This window comes from Hipposideros armiger, unplaced genomic scaffold, assembly GCF_001890085.2.
Source record: "Hipposideros armiger isolate ML-2016 unplaced genomic scaffold, ASM189008v1 scaffold_10, whole genome shotgun sequence".
NCBI lineage: Eukaryota > Metazoa > Chordata > Mammalia > Chiroptera > Hipposideridae > Hipposideros > Hipposideros armiger.
The window spans coordinates 8816844-8838140 of record NW_017731360.1 but is presented as its reverse complement, the minus strand read 5'-3'; the positions used below and the strand labels follow the sequence as shown (position 1 = coordinate 8838140).

Below are 21297 nucleotides of genomic sequence, written 5' to 3'. Positions count from 1 at the left end.
GAGGGCAGTGTCACTGGCCCTCATATGTGGGATCCGAACCGGGGCCTTCTGGTGTCCCAAGCCAGCTCTTAACCACCGCGCCACTCGGCCGGCCCAGTCTAGTCTGTTTTCACATTTAACAGTGGAGACAGCCATAGCATCTGTTCCAGTCTTTAGAATATCTGCTAAAACAAGCCATGATCCAATGCAAGTTGCTGATTCATACTTGTATGCTAATTAGGTGACATTTGTTGTTCAGTTAGTTTACTGTAGTTTTCTGGTTAAAAGGGGAATTTCTCGAGTTTAGATATTACTAAGTATTGTTAGATTGAATTGGTTCTAAGATAATAAGATAAAAATAAGAGTATAACATAAGTTCTGTAGTCTTAGCTAAAACCTCTTTGTAGCTAGAAAATTTCAGATTTTGTTTGTATTTATCTTGAGACTTTTAATGCTATAAAGTACTGTATTTTGCCGTGTATAATGCTTACCCACCTTTTTGGCCCAAACTTTCAGGGAAAAAAAATCTTTCATTTTAATTTTTTAATTCAAATTTTTATTTGTTTACATTTAGGTACTTTGTTTTTGTATTATAAAGGAATTTTAGCATTTATTTTTTAACATATTGTACAAGAAATTTTATTAGCAAATAATTACAAAACACAAGAACAGATACAAAGTATAAGAAATTTTATGTACTAGTAACAAATTTACAATATTTATACATCATAGAAGGCCAAGAACTCTTTGTTGTTGTAAGTTCAACAAAATGAATTATCATATTCCAGGGTATTATTTTGCATACAGATATAGTTATTGATTTCTAGAGTTATACTTTTAACTCATAAGCATAAATAAAAGAGTTAAAAACATTTATATAAATACGGAATTAGTACCACTCATGTATAGTGGCATTCATATTTTTCCCTCACAAATTTTGGCAAAAAAGTTTGCACTATATACATGGCAAAATATGGTATGGTAGTTCTTCCTTTCTGGTACATTTTCAGACTAAACTATTATTTTGTTTTTTGTTTTTCAGAAAAGTTTATATGAATACTTATATCAGCGGTTCTCAACCTGTGGGTCGCGACCCCTTTGGGGGTCGAACGACCCTTTCACAGGGGTCGCCTAAGACCATCGGAAAACAAAAAGANCCCTTTCACAGGGGTCGCCTAAGACCATCGGAAAACAAAAAGATATTTACATTATGATTCATAACAGTAGCAAAATTACAGTTATAAAGTAGCAACGAAAATAATTTTATGGTTGGGGGTCACCACAACATGAGGAACTGTATTAAGGGGTCGCGGCATTAGGAAAGTTGAGAACTGCTGACATAGGAATACAACACATTCTATAAATAACAGCATTAGAGACTTTTGATCTCTACTTGTAAAGAAAGAGAATGGTCATTATTTTGGTGTGATTTATCTGAAAGTTGCTAATCTAACAGCCTCAAATAGTCACAATATAATGGGAATCGCAAAGTAGGATTACCATATTTTTCCATGTATAATGCGCATTTATTTATTTATTTATTTATTTATTTATTTATTTGTGTCTCACATCTTGCTCAGTGATGCCTAGTAATTACAGGTCTCACATGTGCCTCAGCATATTCTTCTGGGTGGGCCTGGGTGGTGTACTTTTAGAATGTGTCTAGACATTGTCTCAGTACAAGCTTGAATTCTATGGAGATGTCAAGAGCATTTTTTGGTCTTCTTAGAAGGAGATGAATTAGGAGTTTGTTTATTTAAAAGCGTCTTTGAATGACTTGATTCAATGATGTTAGTCATCATAGAAGTGACTTAAAGTAAAAAGCAAGACGTTGGGCCGGCCAAGTGGCTCAGTTGGTTAAGAGCTCGCTCAAGAGTGTTAGCTCTGAGCAACAGTGGTTCGAGTCCTGGCCCAAGCTGAGCTGCTGCTGAGCTGCCAACAGGTGGCAGGATGGCTCAGCTGAAAAAAAAAAAAAGCAAGTTTTTGAAAACAGCATGTTCATGCTGAGTGGCATTCCTGATTTACTCGGTATCACAAATATTCTTTAAAAGCCTACAAATAGTAATAATTTGGGGAGGATGGAGAGATATTCATAAATAAACTTTTGTATAAAATGACCACTTTTATCTGAAAACCACATAAGTGGTTATCTTATTTTTCTAGAAGTGCTAATTAATATACTTGAACTGTAAAGGAAAGACACACTATCCTGTGGTTTTGAGAGGATTGATTTTATCAGGGAACAAACTGTTTTAGCATACTTTTTGAAACTTAAATATTTGAACGTATTTTCTTTTTGTCTGAATAAATGCCAGTGGATTCTGATTAGAGAAGTAAAAGGGCGTATTTTTCTATTTTTCCCTCCTTTATTCTTCTGACTTTAAAATGTAGACTTAAAAAAAAAACAAACCAAATTGTGTCACTAGCCTAATGTCCCTTTTGTTTTATTCCTTACTTTCCTTCTTATCTGTAAAATATTAGCATTGAATGGAAACTTGGAGGTCAGTTAATATATGGACCCACTTAATGGAAGAAACCTTTCTCTGGCAGCCATGACAGATGATCATTCAGCTTCCATTGATAATAAGTTCACTATTCCTCAGCAGCCCATTTAATTATTGGATATCGCTAATTATTAGAAATTTCTTCCTTTCACTTCATTGGGATAAAAACTGTCTCTTTGTAGTGTCCACAGACTAATCTGAGTTCTGTCCTTAGGAATCACATAGAATGTGGCAACTCTTTTTTTTTTTTTTTTTTTTCCATCCTGCCACCTTTTGGCAGCTCAGTTTGGGCCAGGAGCTCTGTTGCTCAGAGCTCGCACTCTTGAGTGAGCTCTTAACCAACTGAGCCACTCGGCCGGCCCAGAATTTGGCAACTCTTGAAATTTGTGAGGGCAACAATCAAGTCCCTGCTTTGGATTCTCTTTTTCTCAGGCTAAGCATTCCAGTATCTTTCAATTATTTATCTTATGACATGGCTCTAAATTCCATCATCTTTGATCACTTCTTCAGACAGATTCTGGTTTCTTTTTTTTTTTTAAAGATTTTATTGGGGAATTGGGGGAGGGGGAACAACGCTGGGAATTAGGGGAAGGGGAACAGACAAGTTGCTGTCCTTTTGTTCTTCAGTCTGGTTGTGGGAGACGTCACTTCACTGGCCCATGTTGGTATTATCATTGCACTCTTCCCGGGTGAGGCAGATCGGTTGCTGGCCTCTGGACTGCTGCTCACAGTGGCTCTTGGCAGCTCATACCGTCTGCCAGAGGCTCACACCGGCTGCCGGCCACTCACGGTAACTTACAGCAGCTCACTGCAGCTCCACTGCAGCCTACGCCATCGCCGGTGACTCACAGCAGCCCAGCTCCAGGTTGAGCTGTTGTTCACCATCTTAGGTGTAGAGGGCGCAGCATCACTGGCCCTCATGTGGGATCTGAACCGGGGCCCTGCTGCTCAGAGCTGGCGTCCCAAGCCAACTCTTAACCAACGCGCCACTCAGCCGGCCCGATTCTGGTTTCTTTTAAATAAACTGCCCAGAACTGAAAACTGAATGTGAGTTTTAAGATGTAATATAACTAGTGAGAACTGAGGGATTGTTACTTTCCATCATCTTCTACATGGAGAGTGAAGCCCAGGAAGTCAGGGACTGTGTTGGTCTTCCTCACTGTTGTAGTCCCACTACTTACCACATTGCATAGAACATCATAACATTTCAGAAAATATATGTTAACGAGTTAAGTGAGTGCTCTGGTTGCTGTGAACCTAGACATGCTGCTGAAGATTGTTAGCTGTTTTAGAATTTTATCTTGGGAGCATGTTCAATCAAGACATTAACATCTTTTTCTTATGAACAGTTGTCAAATTATATAACCTCCATCCTGTATATGTATATAATTGATATGGTTAAACCTAAATTATTCTTTTTCCTTATATTTATTTTACAGAACAAATATTTATTGAGTACCTACAGTGTTCTGTGCTGGGTATTAGGTGCTGTGCTCGGTAGCACGCGTTCTGTGCTAGGTACCAGATATACTCTGGAAGGGAAAACAGCCCTTCTGTCATGGATATTCCAGTGTAGCTGGCACTAGGGGAGTGCGGAAGACAGACATTACACAGATAAACAACAAGAGTGTTCTTCTACACGGAGAGAAGTTCTGTGAAGGAAAGAAATAGGTTCTGGGATAGAGAACTGGGGAAGTGATTTACGAGGAGAGTTGTGTAGATGTTAGGGCAGTCAAGGAAGGCTGTTTTGAGGGGGAATTATTCAAGCTGAAACTTGAAGTATACGAAGAAACCAGACGTGTTGCAGGGGATGGGGTGCATTCCAGCCTAAGGCAATGGCATGCGTAAATGTCGTAAGTCAGGAAAGCACTTGGCTAGCATGACTGGGAGAGGATAGAGGCTAGGAGGAAAGTGGGACACAGTGAGGCTGTTGAGATATTCAAGGACCTGTAGTTCAGGTGAGAAGTGAAAGAAGCTTGCACAAACGCGGGAGCAGTAGAGAAGGCGACATGTAGACGGATTCTACTTCCCTTTTGTAGACTGTTCCAACCAGTCTGATTTTGGAGGTAGACTCTATAGGGCTACAATAGATTTGATTTGGGAAGAGACATGGAGAATGCTGAGACAAGGGTAATGCTTAGGTTTCTGGTCTGAGCTACTGGATGGTTGATTGAGTCATTTACTGGGATAGGAGAAAGAGAGAATCAGGAGTTTAATTTTGGACATGTATATCGAGATGCCCTCTCTTCCCTTCTCTTTTCTATTTTGGTTCTATTGCTATTGCTCTTTTACTAAGCCATTTATCAGAGTGGGTTAAGGAAAGTGTAATATAAAAATGCCTTCAGGCTCAGACATGAAACTGCCTGGATTAATGACAAGCATGGTAATGAGAATAAGCTAGAGAAACTAAGGGCAACAATAGTTCTTAAGCTTTGGTTGCAAAGGCTTTTCAGGTTTCTCTGCCCAGTATTCGGTTCAGCCTCCCCAGGGGTTCCCATTGTGAATTTATTCACTGATAACCTGAATTTACCCAATCATTTGTTGAGTTTGTCTCGGTCTCCAGTCTCCCCTGCCTTCACTTTGCTTACCTACTTCCCTGTTTAAAAACCTTTAGTGGCTCTCCACTGCCTTCAGGATAAAGTCCAAAGTATTGAGTGTGTTATTCAAGTCTTTTCATTATCTGTCCTCTGACTGTTTTTCCCTATCTCCCATTCGATCTTCATGTACACTCTATGGAAAGAGAAATATGTAAATGAGTTGAGGGCTTGAAACTGGTGGGAACAGAGGTGGTCTTGGCCAGACTGAATAGCCTGTTCGTAAATTCTTAAGACAGGGGCTTCTTTAGCAGAGCACAGTGGAGGGGAAGCATCTGAAATACCAAGTTTTAGAAAGATAAATACTATCCTGGGAATTTACAATAGCATTACTACCCTGTAGTATAATAATAGTTTCATTAAAGCATAGCTTATTTTTATGATCTGAGGAAAATTTTTTAACCTCCCAGAACCTGTTTTTTTTTTTTAAAGATTTTATTGGGGGGTTGGGGGAGGGGAACAGCATTGGGGAATTGGGGAAGGGGAACAGACAAGTTGCTGTCCTTTTGTTCTTCAGTCTAGTTGTGGAGGACGTTGCTTCACTGGCCAATGTTGGTATTATCATTGCGCTCTTCCCGGGTAAGGCAGTCGCTCACCAGCCATTGGTCGGCCACCCAAGGCAGCTCACGGTCCCACTGCAGCCCCACTGCAGCCTACGCCATCGCCGACGACTCATGACAGCCCAGCTTCAGGTCAAGCTGTTGTTCACCATCTTAGCTGTAGAGGGTGCAGCGTCACTGGCCCATGTGGGATCCGAACTGGCGGCCTTGCTGTTCAGAGCTGGCGCTCCCAAGCCAACTCTTAACCAATGAACCACTCGGCTGGCCCAGCTGCAGTATTCTTACTAATTGTAGTTGCCTTATGTGGAATTCCACTTGCCCTTTGCACTTCAAGTTTCTTTTGACATCTTATACTCATCCTTCAAAGCATAACTTTAAAACCATCTTTTCCATATGGCCTTTTGTGATCACTCTAGTTGAAGGTTTTTACTTTGTACTTCTTAATGCTTAATTGGTTCCACTCACGAGGCCTTTTCTGATTAAGCACCAGCTATTACCTTGTGTTTTAGTTATGTGTATATGTCTTATCTCCTTAAGAAATATATTATTCTTTCAGAGTCCCTCTCAAAAAGCTGAGCCAAAACCTTATACATGATTAGCACCCAGTAAACATTGATAGGTGTTCAGTGATCTAATTTGAATCATTAAACTTCATACCTAAATGGTGATTGTAAAGGAAATTTTCTTAGTGGTACTAAACTATAGTATTTTTACAAAGTTTTCCACCCAAGAAGCATTAATGGAGCACTGATTGTACAAATGTTAGAAAGAGATACAAAAAAGATGAAAGATATCATCCGGCACTTGCAGTCGGCTCAGTATCAGGTTTTTAAAGATTTGATTTGCCTGAAGTCAACAGATGCACACTGTTAAAACAAGTGTATCTTTGATACCAGATGGGATATAATTCCTAGGGTTCGGAGGATTAGGATTGAGATGGAATGGGAACTCATCAGTTTGTCTTCAGTGCTGTGCTGATTTTTTTTTTTTAATCAAAAGACCTCTTTCTGACATTACGTAAATAGATACCTCCTTTTGGATTTTGTATCCAGAATGAAAACGGGTATTATTTACATAGGACAGGCCTGTTTGTAGAGCATTTCTCCTGTTTTCACTGCTTGACTTCTTTGTATCTTTTCCTCTGGTTATCCCATCCTATCATTTGTAATGGGAAGAATTTGGCAGCATGTATAACAGATTTGTCAGGATGAGTTTGTTTGAGTTTTTAGTAAATAGTCCATAGTATTTTTTTTTCTTTTTGCTATTTATTTTTTGTGTAATTCTAATCAGCCTCAGAGCTAACTGGAGATTCTTTCCTGGTTTATTGGTTTTATTTTATATTTTCTCTCCCCACCCCCATCTTTGCTTTTGCAGCTCTAATTGCCTTGCTACTCATGTGTGCATAACTGGAAAGAACATGCATAAAAACCATTCTTAATAATTTATTTTTATCTACTTTTCCTTGTATAGACTGAATTGCAGCATCTCTGCTGAATACTGCGTTGTCTGATTTCCTGTTTGTTTTCTTGCATTTATGATATTAACTGAAGTTGGTTTCAGTATGTTCCAAAAGAATTCTTTTGCCCTTCAGCTTGTGAGCCTGCTCCTTATATTGTGTTCTCATCTATTCTTGTGTTCACCTTGTTTTTTACATATGTCCAATTATATGGCAAAATGTATTGCTTTTGCACTGACAGATGTTATTCTCAAACTCTATTCATATGTCTTGATCATTCCTTCCTAAATGTGGCAAAGAGATCCTATTAATGGAGATAGCAAGAGCATTGACTGAGCAAGTGTCATGGCTATATAGACAACTTGGAATTGCTACGGCTCTGTGGTTAAAAATTTTGATTAACTTTTGATTAACTGCCAAACGAGTTCTAAAAAAAAAGTGTTAATGGTTCTGTTTCCACATTTAATATGTTGCATTCTTTGCTTAGTTCATTATGTTGAGCATTTATTGTGTCTAGTATTTCTCATTGTTCGTATTCTACTTTCTGAAAGTAACTTTTTACTGTCTTTGTTTATTAGGCATTTTGAATATGTTCTCAAAGTAATAGTGGTTTTCTCTGCCTTGCTACTCAAAGTGTGGTCATTGGGCCAGCAGCATTGGCAACATCTGGGAGCTTGTTGGAAATGCAGCCTCAGGCCCCATTTTAGACCTGCTGAATCAAAGTCTGTATTTTTACAAGATTGCAAGGTGGTTCGATGAACATTAAAATTTAACATGCAACACTATAACATATAGATTATTACTATCTCTGTATTTTTGTTTTTGTTTAACAGTTGAATACTTATACTCATTTAGCTACTTTCTTAGAGATAAGACACCCTTCTACGTGAAAGTAATTATAGGAATATCCTTAGGAGATCTTTTCTATTTTTAAAATTATAAGAACAAATTGTAAAATACAAGAGTAAATACTCTTTATTTACTGAAAGAGTAGAAGGTTTTTAGAAGTGGGATTTAAGTGGTTTCCATATCTGCTAAAATTTTCACCAAAAATTGGTAATTTTTAAAAGATTTTTATTGGGGAATTGGGGAAAGGGGAACAGACAAGTTGCTATCCTTTTGTTCTTCAGTCTAGTTGTGGAGGACATTGCTTCACTGGCCCAAGTTGGCACCATCATTGCGCTCTTCCCGGGCTAGGCAGATCAGTTGCCGGCCTCTGGACGGCTGCTCACAGCGGCTGCTGGCTGCTCACGCTGGCTGCTGGCTACACACGGTAACCCATGGCAACCCACTGCAGCAGGGGCTGCAGCCTATGCCGTCGCCGGTGACTCACGGCAGCCCAGCTCCAGGTTGAACTGTTGTTCAGCATGTTAGCTGTAGAGGGCAGTGTCACTGGCCCTCATATGTGGGATCCGAACTGGGGCCCTGCTGCTCAGAGCTGATGTCCCAAGCCAGCTCTTAACCAATGTGCCACTCGGCTGGCCCTTTTATTGTAGATCTTTATGAGAGACCTTGTAAACTCTGTTGTATAGGAAAAATTTAATATAGAAGTAGTTTCTGTGCCTTTTCAGTAAGGTGAAGATAAAGTCATCTCTGAGATCCAGGGAAATAGTGCTAAATTCCTCAGCCTGACCTCTATTTATTTTTGCAAAGGAAGTATGAAGTGAAAGGGTGCTTTCAAATCAAATCATTACTCTTGGTTTGATATCCAGATTTTCTTTTTGGGTCAAGTTTGATTACTTAGAGATTAATGAAAAAGAATTTTAGAAAAAATCGGTCACCTACTTCTAATATAAGGAGGAATTGAAGACAACTTTATTTCTTTTATTTATGTACAAGTTTACCTCACTTGGGTAAAAATTAAGAATGTATATTGGTTGGTAAATGTTTTAGCAGTGTTTATAAAGACTGGATTGCATATTTTATTAGCACAGATGACTTTAGTATATGAAACTAGAAAATGTGCTTCTGTAAATATTTTTATTGCTTAAAATAATTTGAGTAGATTAGCAGTAAGAGCCCACATAAAGGCTTTTCCTTTTATTAATATACCGGGGGTACCAAAAAAAATGTATACACATCGCTTATATTCATCTTTTGTTATCGGTATATATTGAGTATTACAATTTTAATACAGTTTTTTTCCTTTCTTAGAATGTGTATACATTTTTTTGGCACCTTCTGTACTTTTATATATTCCAATGCCACTTAAAGTGGTTTGTCACCTACTAGCAGTGTGACCTTGAGCAAGTTACTTTCTGAGTTTTTCAATGTTTTCAACTATAAGATTGGGTATTGCTCTTTCCCTTTCAGGGTAGTTGAAAGGCTTAATTGACATAATGTAGATAATGCCCCTGACAGGCAGGGGGACCTGACACAGAGACTGTGCTCTATATACTATTAGATCCTTTCCCCTTTCACTGCTTTGTTCCACTTATACACAGTCATTTAGATCTTGCTCATATTGTAAATAAGATTTCTTTAAGTTTTTTTTCATTATACTGGTTAAAGTTGAATCAAGAATATAAATCCCATAATGACATGTATCTTATTTGTATTGTTTACTGTAGTATCCCTAGCACCGAGCATAGGACCTGTGCTATAGGTGCTTGATAAGTATTTTTTGAATGAATGAATATTAAGCATTTAAAGTCAATTTACTTGAATAAATTTAGAGAATGCCTTTGCAGTTTTTATTTGTCAGGTACAATCAGTTGAAAATGAATTCATTCAACAAACTTTTATGAATACCTGTAATGTGCCAGGTATTATTTTGTCCTCATGGAACTTACATTTTATCTGGTGGGAGGGAAAGGGAGAGAAGGACACTAAACCAGTAAACAAATAAGTTAACAGGATAATTGTAGATAATAAGTGCAGCAGTGCTGTGAGGCCCTCTGCAGGAGTAAGGGCCGCTACTTTAGATAGGACGTGTGTGGGAGGCCTTTTTAAGGAGGCGACATCTGAACAGAGACAGTCATGATGAGAAGGGGACCAGCTTTCTTTCTTTCTTTCTTTTTTTTTTATTGGGGAACAGTGTGTTTTTCCAGGACCCATCAGCTCCAAGTCAAGTAGTTGTTTCAATCTAGTTGTGGAGGGCGCAGCTCAGTGGCCCATGTGTGGATCCTGCTGGCAACGTTGGTGTTATGAGCACTACGCTCTAACCAACTGAGCTAACCCGCTCCTCCCCAACCCCAGCTTTCTTTCTTTCTTTGTTTCTTTTTTTTTTAGCTGAGCCATTCTGCTACCTGTTGGCAGCTCAGCAGCAGCTCAGCTCGGGCCGTGAATGGAACCGGCGACCCTGTCCAGACCAGTTTTCAATAGCCAGGGAAGAACATCTTAACTAGAACAGCAAGTATGAAGGGCCTTGAAGAGGGAATGAGCTAAATGCAGTTCATTAATTTGGATTGTTAACATCCAAATGAAATTACTTCATCTAAAGAGTATGGAGCAGCTGCAAAGACAATGTAAATTCTGTTACTTGAGTGGAGAACTTTTAGGTATAGCAGTGAATCAAAGTGTAAGATTATCAATAGTCAACTCCATTGCCTAGTGCCTCAAAAGTTCTCTTATGTGTTGGTTATTTTTTAGTAAACAAGGTGTGACCATGCTCTTTGGCTATTATTGTGAGGCTTGACTACTAATCCTGGGGTTTTGAGATCAAGAGGCTAGAAATCAACAAGTTTAAAATATGTGAGGTCTACAGCCTGCCTTCTCCTCCTCTCCTACAATTGAATCGTTTTGCTTTCGAAATTTTTCTTCTCTATTTTTCTCTGTTGTAATAGTTTAACTGCCTACTCTTAAAAATGCTGAGCATTCAAAATCACATTTTTTCAGAAGGAAAAAAGGTCTTAAAGAATTTAAAGTAGGATACTTCTGCAAGAGCCTGTAATTTAGTATTGCAACATGAAAACCTAAGGAATTTTTTATTGTGATTGTTTGAACCGTGTATTTGTCACTGCCGTTGTCAAGTCTGATAAACAATCAGAATTCTGCATTTGCTGTTTTAAATAGAGAAGTCCATGCATTCTAAGAAATATAGGGAAAAGAACTGTAAAGAGTTGGGGAACCTTTTAATCTCGTCATCTCTTGGGGTGTAGAGAATTTTGCAGAGTAATTCCTGCAAACCTTGCACTTTCAGATTGATACTCTCAAAGGACAGTATACAAATAAGATCTTTTTTTTTAGGCAGGATAAAACTGTATTTGCTATGCACAGTTCTCAGCATTGAATTTTAGATATGCATTTCACAAAGGTGACCCCGGGGATTTCACTAAGGTGACTTCAGGGGGTAATATTTTAAGCTGATCTCTCTAAGTGCATATCTTTAGCAAGTCAAGGCATTAATAATTTATTCAGGATGTATAGGTAAATATTTTTGTGCTTTAATGGAAAGCCTCTTGTTTAATGGACTGGAGTACTGCCTGATGGTGATTAAATACCTAAATATATTAATTTTAGCACACTTGACCTGATTTAGGGTTTTGTCTACAGTAATGTGTTTTGTTTATAAGACCCCTCTTTCCAACTTCTCTTTAATAGCAACATCATGACAACAGAGAAGAGTTTAGTGGTTGAGGCTGAAAATTCACAGCACCAACAACAGAAGGAAGACGGTGAGGGAGCTACAAACTCAGGCCAACAAGAAACTCAGCTGGAAGAGGCCTCTCAAGCAGCAGCTGAGGGAGATAATCGATGTGAGCAGAAGCTGAAAACATCTAATGGAGACACTCCCACACATGAGGACTTGACCAAGAACAAGGAGCGGACATCAGAAAACAGGGGCCTGTCACGGCTGTTCTCCTCATTTCTGAAAAGGCCTAAATCTCAGGTCTCTGAGGACGACAGCAAAGAAGTGGAGGCAGCTAAAGAGAAAGGTGAAGAAGGTCAGAAAGACATAGAATTTGCAACTAGTCTTGATGAAGAGATAATTTTAAAAGCCCCGATTGCAGCTCCTGAACCTGAACTCAAAACAGACCCATCCTTGGATCTTCATTCGTTGAGTAGTGCAGAAACACAGGTAAGGATGTGTAAATGTGTGGGAGGTGGGTGTACTGAAGGTAGGTTAGACACTTTATTTTTCATTTAAGAATGTTAGGTTTTATTTTTTACTAGCCAGTTGACTTGGCGTTGATAGTGATAAGTAACATGAAGCTTTAGAGTTTCTGCTCTAAAGAAATTAAGGTAGTCAATGGAAACTTGATTTTTAAAAAGATACATATACTGACTGTATCAATCAAAGAAAAACAAAATGAAAGAAAAGAACTTATTAAACGAGTTTATTCAACCTATATATCATTTTGCTGTAATGAACAAGTCCATAATTTTTAATAAAAGGGAAAAAAGAATTCAGGTAGTTTAGAGTTCATTTTAGTGGAATTATTAGGAATGGGATAGTTATCAGCAGACATGATTCTTTTATGGGAATCTTCATAAAAGCCAGATGATAGATTCAAGCCCTCCAGAGGTACGAGATAGATTTGAGTCATGCCTGCCTTCTTTTTGTTGTCTTCAACTAGATCATATTACCACAGAGTGTAAGATATAGATGAGGAAGTCTAGTTTTTTTTATATCACCTTTGTAATATATAGTAATTGGGGTTCTTAATTGTGTCACAGTGTAGTTAAACTAAACAAGAGCTGAGAATTTGTTCATCTGTCCAAAAAACATGGAGAAATTTTCAAAGTTTTTTTAAAGCATGTGAGCATTATCTGTGTTGTTAAAAGTGTAAGTCCTATATATTTATATTATAGGTCTCAGGCTTGGGCTATATAGTTTTATTAGAATTTTCTGAGACTATTACATGTATTTCTAGAAATATTGTACATTAAAGGTGCTAAGAGTAAAATTTAAGATAAAGTTGTAAGTATGTACTTGCTATTAGTGAAACAAGATTGAAAACAAGATTTACTATATAGTGTAATTGTTAAGAATGCAGATGGTGGAATCAGATTAGAGGGTTCTAAGCAGAGAAGTGACACATTTGCTTTATCAGTTTCCTCTTCTGTACAATGAGGATAATAATATCTACCTCATTTTGCAATTATGAGTATTTAAAAGAGATAAACATGTAAAGCTCTTAAGACATTGCCTGGCATATACTATAAAAGAGAATAAAGCACTCAGTAAATGTTAGTTATTGTTAGTCAGTTAAAAAACATGAATAGTAAAGGGAAAGAAACCCTACATATCTTAAATCATTAATTTTATTTTAAGAATACCAAAAGAGTTAAATTATATTATCTTTCAGGAAGCCTGGTACTTTCAAGAGGTTTTTAACTGCTTTTTTTGTCCTCTGTTTTGTGTAGGGTTAAGTATCTCATTTTAGTTAGCATTTGAATCAGGGTAAGCTTATTTTGTCTAAAGATCATAGCATTTGTACTGAAGTTGAAACAGATGATGGACAAAGTTAATTCTAGATTTAACTAAAATCTCATTCATTTGAAACTCCATTAATTGAGAACTGAGATAAATTGTGTGCAGGTATTTGTCTATATATAAAGAAAAAGAAACAAAATAAATAAAATTTCATGGGGATATTGTTTAAAGGAGCAAACTCTTTTGGGCTTTTTGGAAGCTAGGATTTACAGTTAAAACCTTGTGGATCAGAACCTTGTGGATAAATGTTTATTTGCTTAACTGTATTTCTTATGTGTAGGGGAATTTTATTTTTATGGTCCTTTTCTAGCCAGGATTTTTAAAAAGTGAGCTTGTGTTTATCTAGAGTACCTTAGATTTTTTGGGAAGCCATGTGTCAGTTTTTAATATTTATTCATTACACAAATATTTATTGAAAACCTACTATGTGTTCCAGGCCCTAAGCAGTGTGTACACTGGTAAATAAAAACTACAGTATGGTGAAAGGTTTGAGATCATGAATTCTGGAGCCAGACTGGCATGTGTCTTATTAACTGTATGATCCTAGGCAAGTTACTTGAACTTCTCTGGCCTCAGTTTCTTATCTGTCAAGTGGGGATAATCATAGTACCCTCCCCAGAGGGTTATTATGAGGTTAAAATAAGTTTATATAAGTAATGCTTTTATTATAGAAAGTAATTGCCTTATTGCTATGTAAATGTTTGCTTACCTTTTATATATATATTTTTTATTTTTTTATTTTTTTAGCTGAGCCATCCTGCTACCTATTGGCAGCTTAGCAGCAGCTCAGCTCAGGCCAGGCATCGAACCACTGTTGCTCAGAGCTTGCACTCTTGAGCGAGCTCTTAACCAACTGAGCCACTCAGCCGGCTTTGCTTACCTTTTATAAAACAAACAGAACCCCTACTCTTTATAGTCTATAGTCTATAGACTAACTTTATAGTCTAATGGAGGAGACAAAAAAGTAGTAAATACAAAATAATTATTTATCATAATAAATGTTATGAAGGCAATACACAGGGTACTGATGTGAAGAATAGTAGAGTGGGGATAGGATAGATGGGATAGCCACTGAACGCCTCTCTGAAGAGGTCACAGTGAAAAAGGTCATTAAGACTGGGAAGGAGCCGGTTAGACCTCCTCCAATATCTCACGCAGGAGCCAAATAATTGAATCCTTTTTCCTAAATGTCAACCATGTGTTCTTTTGAAAGAAAAGAATTAGTGAGGTTTAGTTAAGAATCTTTCAGTAATTTTGTTGTGTAAGAAAATCTATGCCAAACTGTTGTTCCGCTTACCTGTATTACTTTGGGATGTAAATGTAAAATATGTAAAGATTCACTGTAAGATGGATAAAGATAAAAAATAGCCCCATAACAGTTCGTGCTCCAGAAGACTCAGATTTCAATCTGTCTCTTGCTCCTTTGAATCTTCTTTGTATTTATCATGAGTGATACCTGGTAGAAACAAGTTAATTGGTAGTTACAGTTGTTAGTCTACTACATATGTTGCTATATGCTCTAAAATTGGTCCCAAGAACCCTTTTTAACCATTCATAAAATTTAGAATATGTGATAAATCACATCTCATTTTGTAATTCATAAGGCTACCTTGCTCAAATTGAGGAGCATGGGGCAGAGATGTTCGTTTTTTGGGTTTTTTTTTAGCTGAGCCATCCTGACAACTGTTGGCAGCTCAGTGGCAGCTCAACTCGGGCCGTGAATCGAACCGGCGACTCTGTTGCTCAGAGCTACCTTTCTTGAGCGAGCTCTTAACCAACTGAGCCACTCAGCCGGCCCAGAGATATTCAAGTTTTGATAGGCTTTAATAATATATAATGGCATAGTCAGGAAGAACATATAATGCTGAGAACAACAGATTGGTGTCCTGTCGTTTACCTGAAACCTTCATTTATTGATTTGAAAAATGGGATTCTACCTTCTGTTATGAAGTTTTGAGAATAGCAGAGTCTGTAGATCTTTTGGGAGATCATAATATCTTTTCTAGAAAAATATTTAATCTTAATATCACTTATACAGTAAAACCTTGGGTTGCAAGTAACGTGGTTTGCGAGTGTTCTGCAAGACGAGCAAACATTTCTAATACATTTTAACTTGGTAAACAAGTGATGTCTTGCAATATGAGTAGTTTATTTCCAAAAAGAATTATGCTTGCAAACCAAGGTATTACTGTATTTGTTTTAACAGTTTTTCTTCTTCTGTTAGTGCCTTTATTGGTAGCATGATTATAGGTAGACGTGTATACAGCATGCTTTGTAAAATGTTCTTACTACTAACTTGGTGATGTTGTGGATATATAGCCTGCTCAGGAAGAACGCAGAGAAGATCCCGATTTTGAAACTAAGGAAGGAGGAGGACTTGAAGAGTGCTCTAAAATAGAAGTGAAAGAGGCAAGTCCTGAATCAAAAGGAGAAACAGAAACAAAAGCTTCCCAGAAATCAATCAGAAGACACAGAAACATGCATTGCAAGGTCTCTTTGTTGGATGACACCGTTTATGAATGTGTTGTGGAGGTGAGTGCATTTTAAGTTTCAGTAGTTATAATTCTTACAAATTATTTTAGGTAGGGTTGGGTAAATGGTGCCATGGCCTGAGATAAGGCCCAGTATAATGACCCTTTCTAAAATGTTAGGGCTAAAATGTTAATAGTGTTTTTCTGGAGGTAGAGGTGTGGAAGGATTATGAGTGAGCTTATTTTCTTCCCCAATTTTTCCTGCATCTGCTAAATGTTGTGAATTGAGCATGTGTTACTTTTATAATCCAAGCAATTTTGTTAAAAAAAAAATAGTTCGTTATTTATAGTGACATTTCATGACCAGATTTCCCAGGATAGCCTCAATTTTTGAGGTTAGATCAGCTATCCCCATAATTGTAAAAAAAAAAAAAAAATTACTCTCTGTTCATTTCTGCTCTTTTCTCTAAACCTTAATAAGTTTTAGTTTACTTACTATATTTCTTTAGCCCCATGAGTTAGGATATAAAAAATTTAAATCAAGTAATGTCATTTCTTAAAATCCTCTGTGATATTCTGAAAGAATAAGAAATTGAATCAAGATCGAATAAAAATGTCAGTTATTCTTTTGTTCCTTCAAGACAAGTTAAAATCCCTAAAAATCAATTAGTTATTTTTTAACTAGAACAGTAGTTGTCAATTATATTTGTGACATAAAGCAATTGTGATTATTAATAATAGTCTTAATAAAACATATAACTCACATAGACTTGTATCTTAGGTTTGTAACAAATTATTTTTGAATTGAATTACTTATATGCAAATGCAAATATATCAAAACACAAATAGTCTAAAATATTATACTGTATTTATTAATAAGTATTCCCTCTCCAAGTTTTAAAAAGATAAATCAAGAAAAATATACTATTGCACTTTGATAGTAGCTACTATACCTGGTAGAGGAGACCTAGTGTCTGCCATTTCTGCTTCTCACCACTCGCTAGTTTAGAGATGAGGAAAACTATTCCACATTCATTCTTTCCATTCAGTCCGTGATCCAGGTATGGGTCCCTTATATCTGAAACATTTAGTGGCAGATATGTTTCAGAATTCAGAATATTTTGGATTTTAGAAAAGCAATAAGAACATATTCTGTATGTTTCACTATGTACCTGGTAAGATGTGTAGTAGTCAAAATATATTATTTGGTCAAACACATTATTTCTGTGGTAAAACATACTAAGACTCATTCTGAGATGGATAAATAAAGATTAAAAAATGGCCTCATAATATTTCAGGTCAGAATTTGACAAAAACAACCACCATCCAACCTTTTACTTTGTAGAGCATCTGGATTTGGGAATTATAAATAAAGGAGTAGGGACTGGTACATGAAGAATCCCCAAATCATCTCTGTCTTTTAGCATGAAAACATAGGTGAGAAAAATGAAGAAAATGATGTAATATAAATGGGTTTAGTCTGAAAGCAAATTAACATCTATGTGAATTACTAATAGTCCTTAAAAATAATTTAGCTCATTGAGAGAAGGACATGTCATGTATGTGTTCCAAAAAATTTCTAATTTTTTTTTTAAGCTTTAAAAAATATGTTTCTCAGAAGGCATTAATTAGCATCTTTGATTTTTTTTTTTCCTCCAATGATTCCAGTCAATAGGTAGGATAGGTCTAAATATTATTATTTCACAGATGAGGAAGCTAATGTTTAAAACTATTAATTGAATTGACTCAGGAGGTTTAGCTAGTATAGGAGGAGTCAGGACTTTTTACTCTAAATCTAGCCTCTAAGTTAGGCTATTTTCTCCCTATAAACAGAAATACAAATACTCAAATTTGGCGGTGGTTTGATTTTCTAGGTAAAAAAACATGAAGAAAATGATTCATAGCACAACTGAAAGTGTTAGTTACCAAGGATAAAAGAGGAAATTGGAAAATGACATTTTATTTTATTTGGTGATGAATACAGGAATAAGAGGAAACTTCAACTAAAGTATGTATATCTTTGCAGAAACATGCTAAGGGACAAGATTTGCTTAAGCGAGTGTGTGAACACCTCAATCTTTTGGAGGAAGACTACTTTGGTCTAGCCATTTGGGATAATGGAACTTCCAAGGTGAGGAGATTGCTTGTAATGTAAGAAGCTGACAAAAAACTGGTTTTAATTCTTATGTTGTTAGGAATGTATTTATGTCTGTCTCTCTAAGTCACAATATACTTAGAGTTATTCTTGCTCATTCTTAGATCTCAGATTTTCCCTCTCAAATGAACATTTTAAAGAAAAGATCACTGCTGGTGTGTTCTTTCATCACTGAGAGAACATAGCCACTGTATATTTTTATTATTTTTATTTTTTTAAAAAGATTTTATTGGGGAATTGGGGGAGGGAACAGTGTTGGGGAATCGGGGAAGGGGAACAGACAAGTTGCTTTTCTTTAGTTCTTCAGTCTAGTTGTGGAGGATGTCGCTTCACTGGCCCATGTTGGTATTGTGATCATTGCGCTCTTCCCTGCTGAGGCAGATCGGTCGCCGGCCATTGGACGGTCACTCGTGGCTGCTCTTGGCAGCTCACGCCGGCTGCCAGCCACTCACGCAGCTTATGGCAGCCCACTGCAGCCCCACTGCAGCCTATGCCGTCGCCGGCAACTCATGGCAGCCCAGCTCCAGGTCGAGCTGTTGTTCACCATCTTAGCTGCAGAGGGCGCAGCATCACTGTCCCTCATGTGGGATCCTAACCAGGGCCCTGCTGCTCAGAGCTGGCGTTCCAAGCCAACTATTAACCAACGAGTCACTTGGCACGCCCGCCACTGTATATTTTTAAAAGACAGGGCAAGTACAGAGCTATGATGTCCTGATTAGCAAGTAGATACCAATAACTTTATGTATTATGCAGTTAGTATTGTGTCTAATATGTAGGAAGTTCATATAAATATTTGTTGAATGGGTGGTTCTAGCAATATTATAATTATAGGATAATTATGATATTACTTACATTATAATTTGAGAGTAACATTATAAAAGAGAATAAAGTACCAGTATTATCGAATCAGTCATACAGTGACTCTAACATTTTCTCTAGCCTAAAAGGAAACCAGTAGTTAAATTTGAAGGAAGTAAAATAAAGGGTGAGAACATGGAGAAGGGAGGAAAGGTTACAAGTCAGGTATTTACTTCAAAACTTGAATTATTTCCTGGGCCAATTAACTGAAAATTACAAATATTTAGCTGAAAATCAAATGATGAAAACTTGAGTCCAGTTTAACAACTATTTGCAGGTGCTATAGTAGATGATATGGATACAGGCGTGGCCCTGCCCTCTGGAGCTTACAGTTTAGTGTGATAAGTGTCATACAAAAGGAAGTACAAGATGTCATGGAGAGAATGGCCAAGGAAGTCTTTTCTGGGAAGGCGATGCCTAAGGTGAGACCTGGAGGATAAAATGGGCAAGTGAAGTAGAGAGAGAATGGCCTGGAGTTGAGAGAGTGGCATTGGAGGAACTAAGAGACATCTAGCCTGGCAAAATAAATGTAGGGAGTGAGGAACAGAGTAATAGATGAACTTCAGGAGCTACACGGGTCCAGGTCATGGAGAGAGTCTTGAATATAATGTATTCAAGCCATTTTAGTTGGTTCTTTTTCCTAGGCGGTTTATATTTATTAAGAGAAGTTGACAGTCTGGGGAATATAATCAATAATGTAGATATTTCTTGGAGGGCCAGATGGACTCATGTCTGTGGGGGAGACCACTTCATGGTCGGTGTGGAGGCCTGGCCACTGCACTGTATTTCTGAAGCTGATGTTGAATAATAATGTATGTCAACTATAATTATATATACATATAGTCACAGGTCATGGAGTAGAGAGTAGGAATGGAGTCAATGGAATTGTAATAGACAAGCATGATATCCCCCCGATATCATGCAGTAGAGATGGGGGGGTTGTTACTTTGGGAGGGTGAAAAGGATAACTATTGCATTGTTCTGTACACCTGAAACTAACAATGAAAATTAAAAAAAAAAGAGAAGTTGAGGGTCAGCTGCCTTTAATAACTGCAGATTCTGTAAATTGGGTTATTTGAGTTAGATAATGCAAACTAGAGGACATGGAATTACCCTTTGCCTAAATAAAATCTATTTGTAGAATATAGTACTAGTAGTTACCTAGTGGTTTGCAACAGTTTGTTCCATCTGTGAAGGACATGATTCAAACAGAAGAACTGTGGCTACCTGCACTAAGTTAATATTGTTCTTTAAGAACTTAATTTTTACTTTGTCTCCTTAAAGGCACAAACCAACTTGTACTGAAGCCTCTAATTTCCATTAGTAAGGAAAGATTGAGGGTAATTAAAAAATAAAACAATACCCCTAAAACTACAGTAAAAAGCTTGTTCAGCTGTGAGCTAGAAAATTCTCCCATGAAACAAAGAAAATACTCTGAAAAGTATTTTATGTTATTATAAGCTCAGTGAGATAAAACTGAATGTTTTTATATTGGTGGTGGGGAAACCCAAGGTTGATGTGAGAATTACTGAGAGTGTTTGAATTTGGCATATAAATAAAGTCACTGAATATGTACTTGTTTGATATAACTGGAAATGATTTTTCTATGAGTCAAGCACACTTAAATTTCTAGAAACTGGCTCATCTAAAGACATGCAGCAAGGGAAATTCTTTCCACTTGCAATTGAGCTTTTAGGGCCCACATAGGTACAAAAACTTTCATTTGCATTGAAAACTTTTTATCTTGGTTGATGCCATCTGTGCTCTGACCTGTCAGCAATGTTATTTGCTTTTTAGTACTTCTCACTATCTTATTTATTTTTTAATAAGCAATATTAAATTGCTTTATTTGTATTCATTTATATATTAATGTATAAGGTGATCTTCAAAGTACCTAATAAAAAGCTGAATAGCAGTAAAACCTGGCTGTGTAAAAAAGGGCCTTATTATCCCTCCTCAGTAAGATGTTTCTGGAAAAGAAAAGTTGATATCTTTAAACTGTAATCTAGCTTTAACTTCCTTGGTTTGTAAGAGCCCCTTTTGGGGAAGTGAGTGGGCCAGTGAACCCTGGGAAACACAGGGCCTGTATTCAGGACATCTGGCAGGTCTGTAGTATAGGCCTGGTTCTTACAGGATATCCAGCAGGAATATGGTCAAGGGCAGTGGGCTGTTCTGTGTTTTCTGCTTCTAAATTCATCATGGCTAACTTTCAGCTCTCAGAAATAGGTCAAAACAGAATTTTTTCTTTGGGTTAAAATGAAGGTCTTTAGCTGATCCAGGAAGTAGGGACAGGAACAATGTCATTAGCACATGGCCCAAGCAAATCTTTTTTTTTTTTTTT

The 21297-nt window shown here is 37.1% G+C and overlaps 1 protein-coding gene across 22 annotated transcripts in view; it reads left to right on the top strand.

The window, feature by feature from the left end:
• The window catches only part of EPB41 (erythrocyte membrane protein band 4.1), a 189670-nt gene that overhangs the window by 70926 nt on the left and 97447 nt on the right, over positions 1 to 21297 (top strand). For 14 of the 22 annotated variants that reach the window (XM_019660422.1, XM_019660270.1, XM_019660309.1 and 11 more), the window contains exons 2-4: positions 11653 to 12113; positions 15792 to 16004; positions 17970 to 18074. In XM_019660422.1, coding sequence (XP_019515967.1) covers positions 11653 to 12113; positions 15792 to 16004; positions 17970 to 18074 — 779 coding nt within the window. Of the gene's footprint in view, positions 1 to 10367; positions 10449 to 11635; positions 12114 to 15791; positions 16005 to 17969; positions 18075 to 21297 lie in introns of those variants that run through there. The other 8 variants (XM_019660369.1, XM_019660336.1, XM_019660448.1 and 5 more) reach the window with 2 other exon arrangements.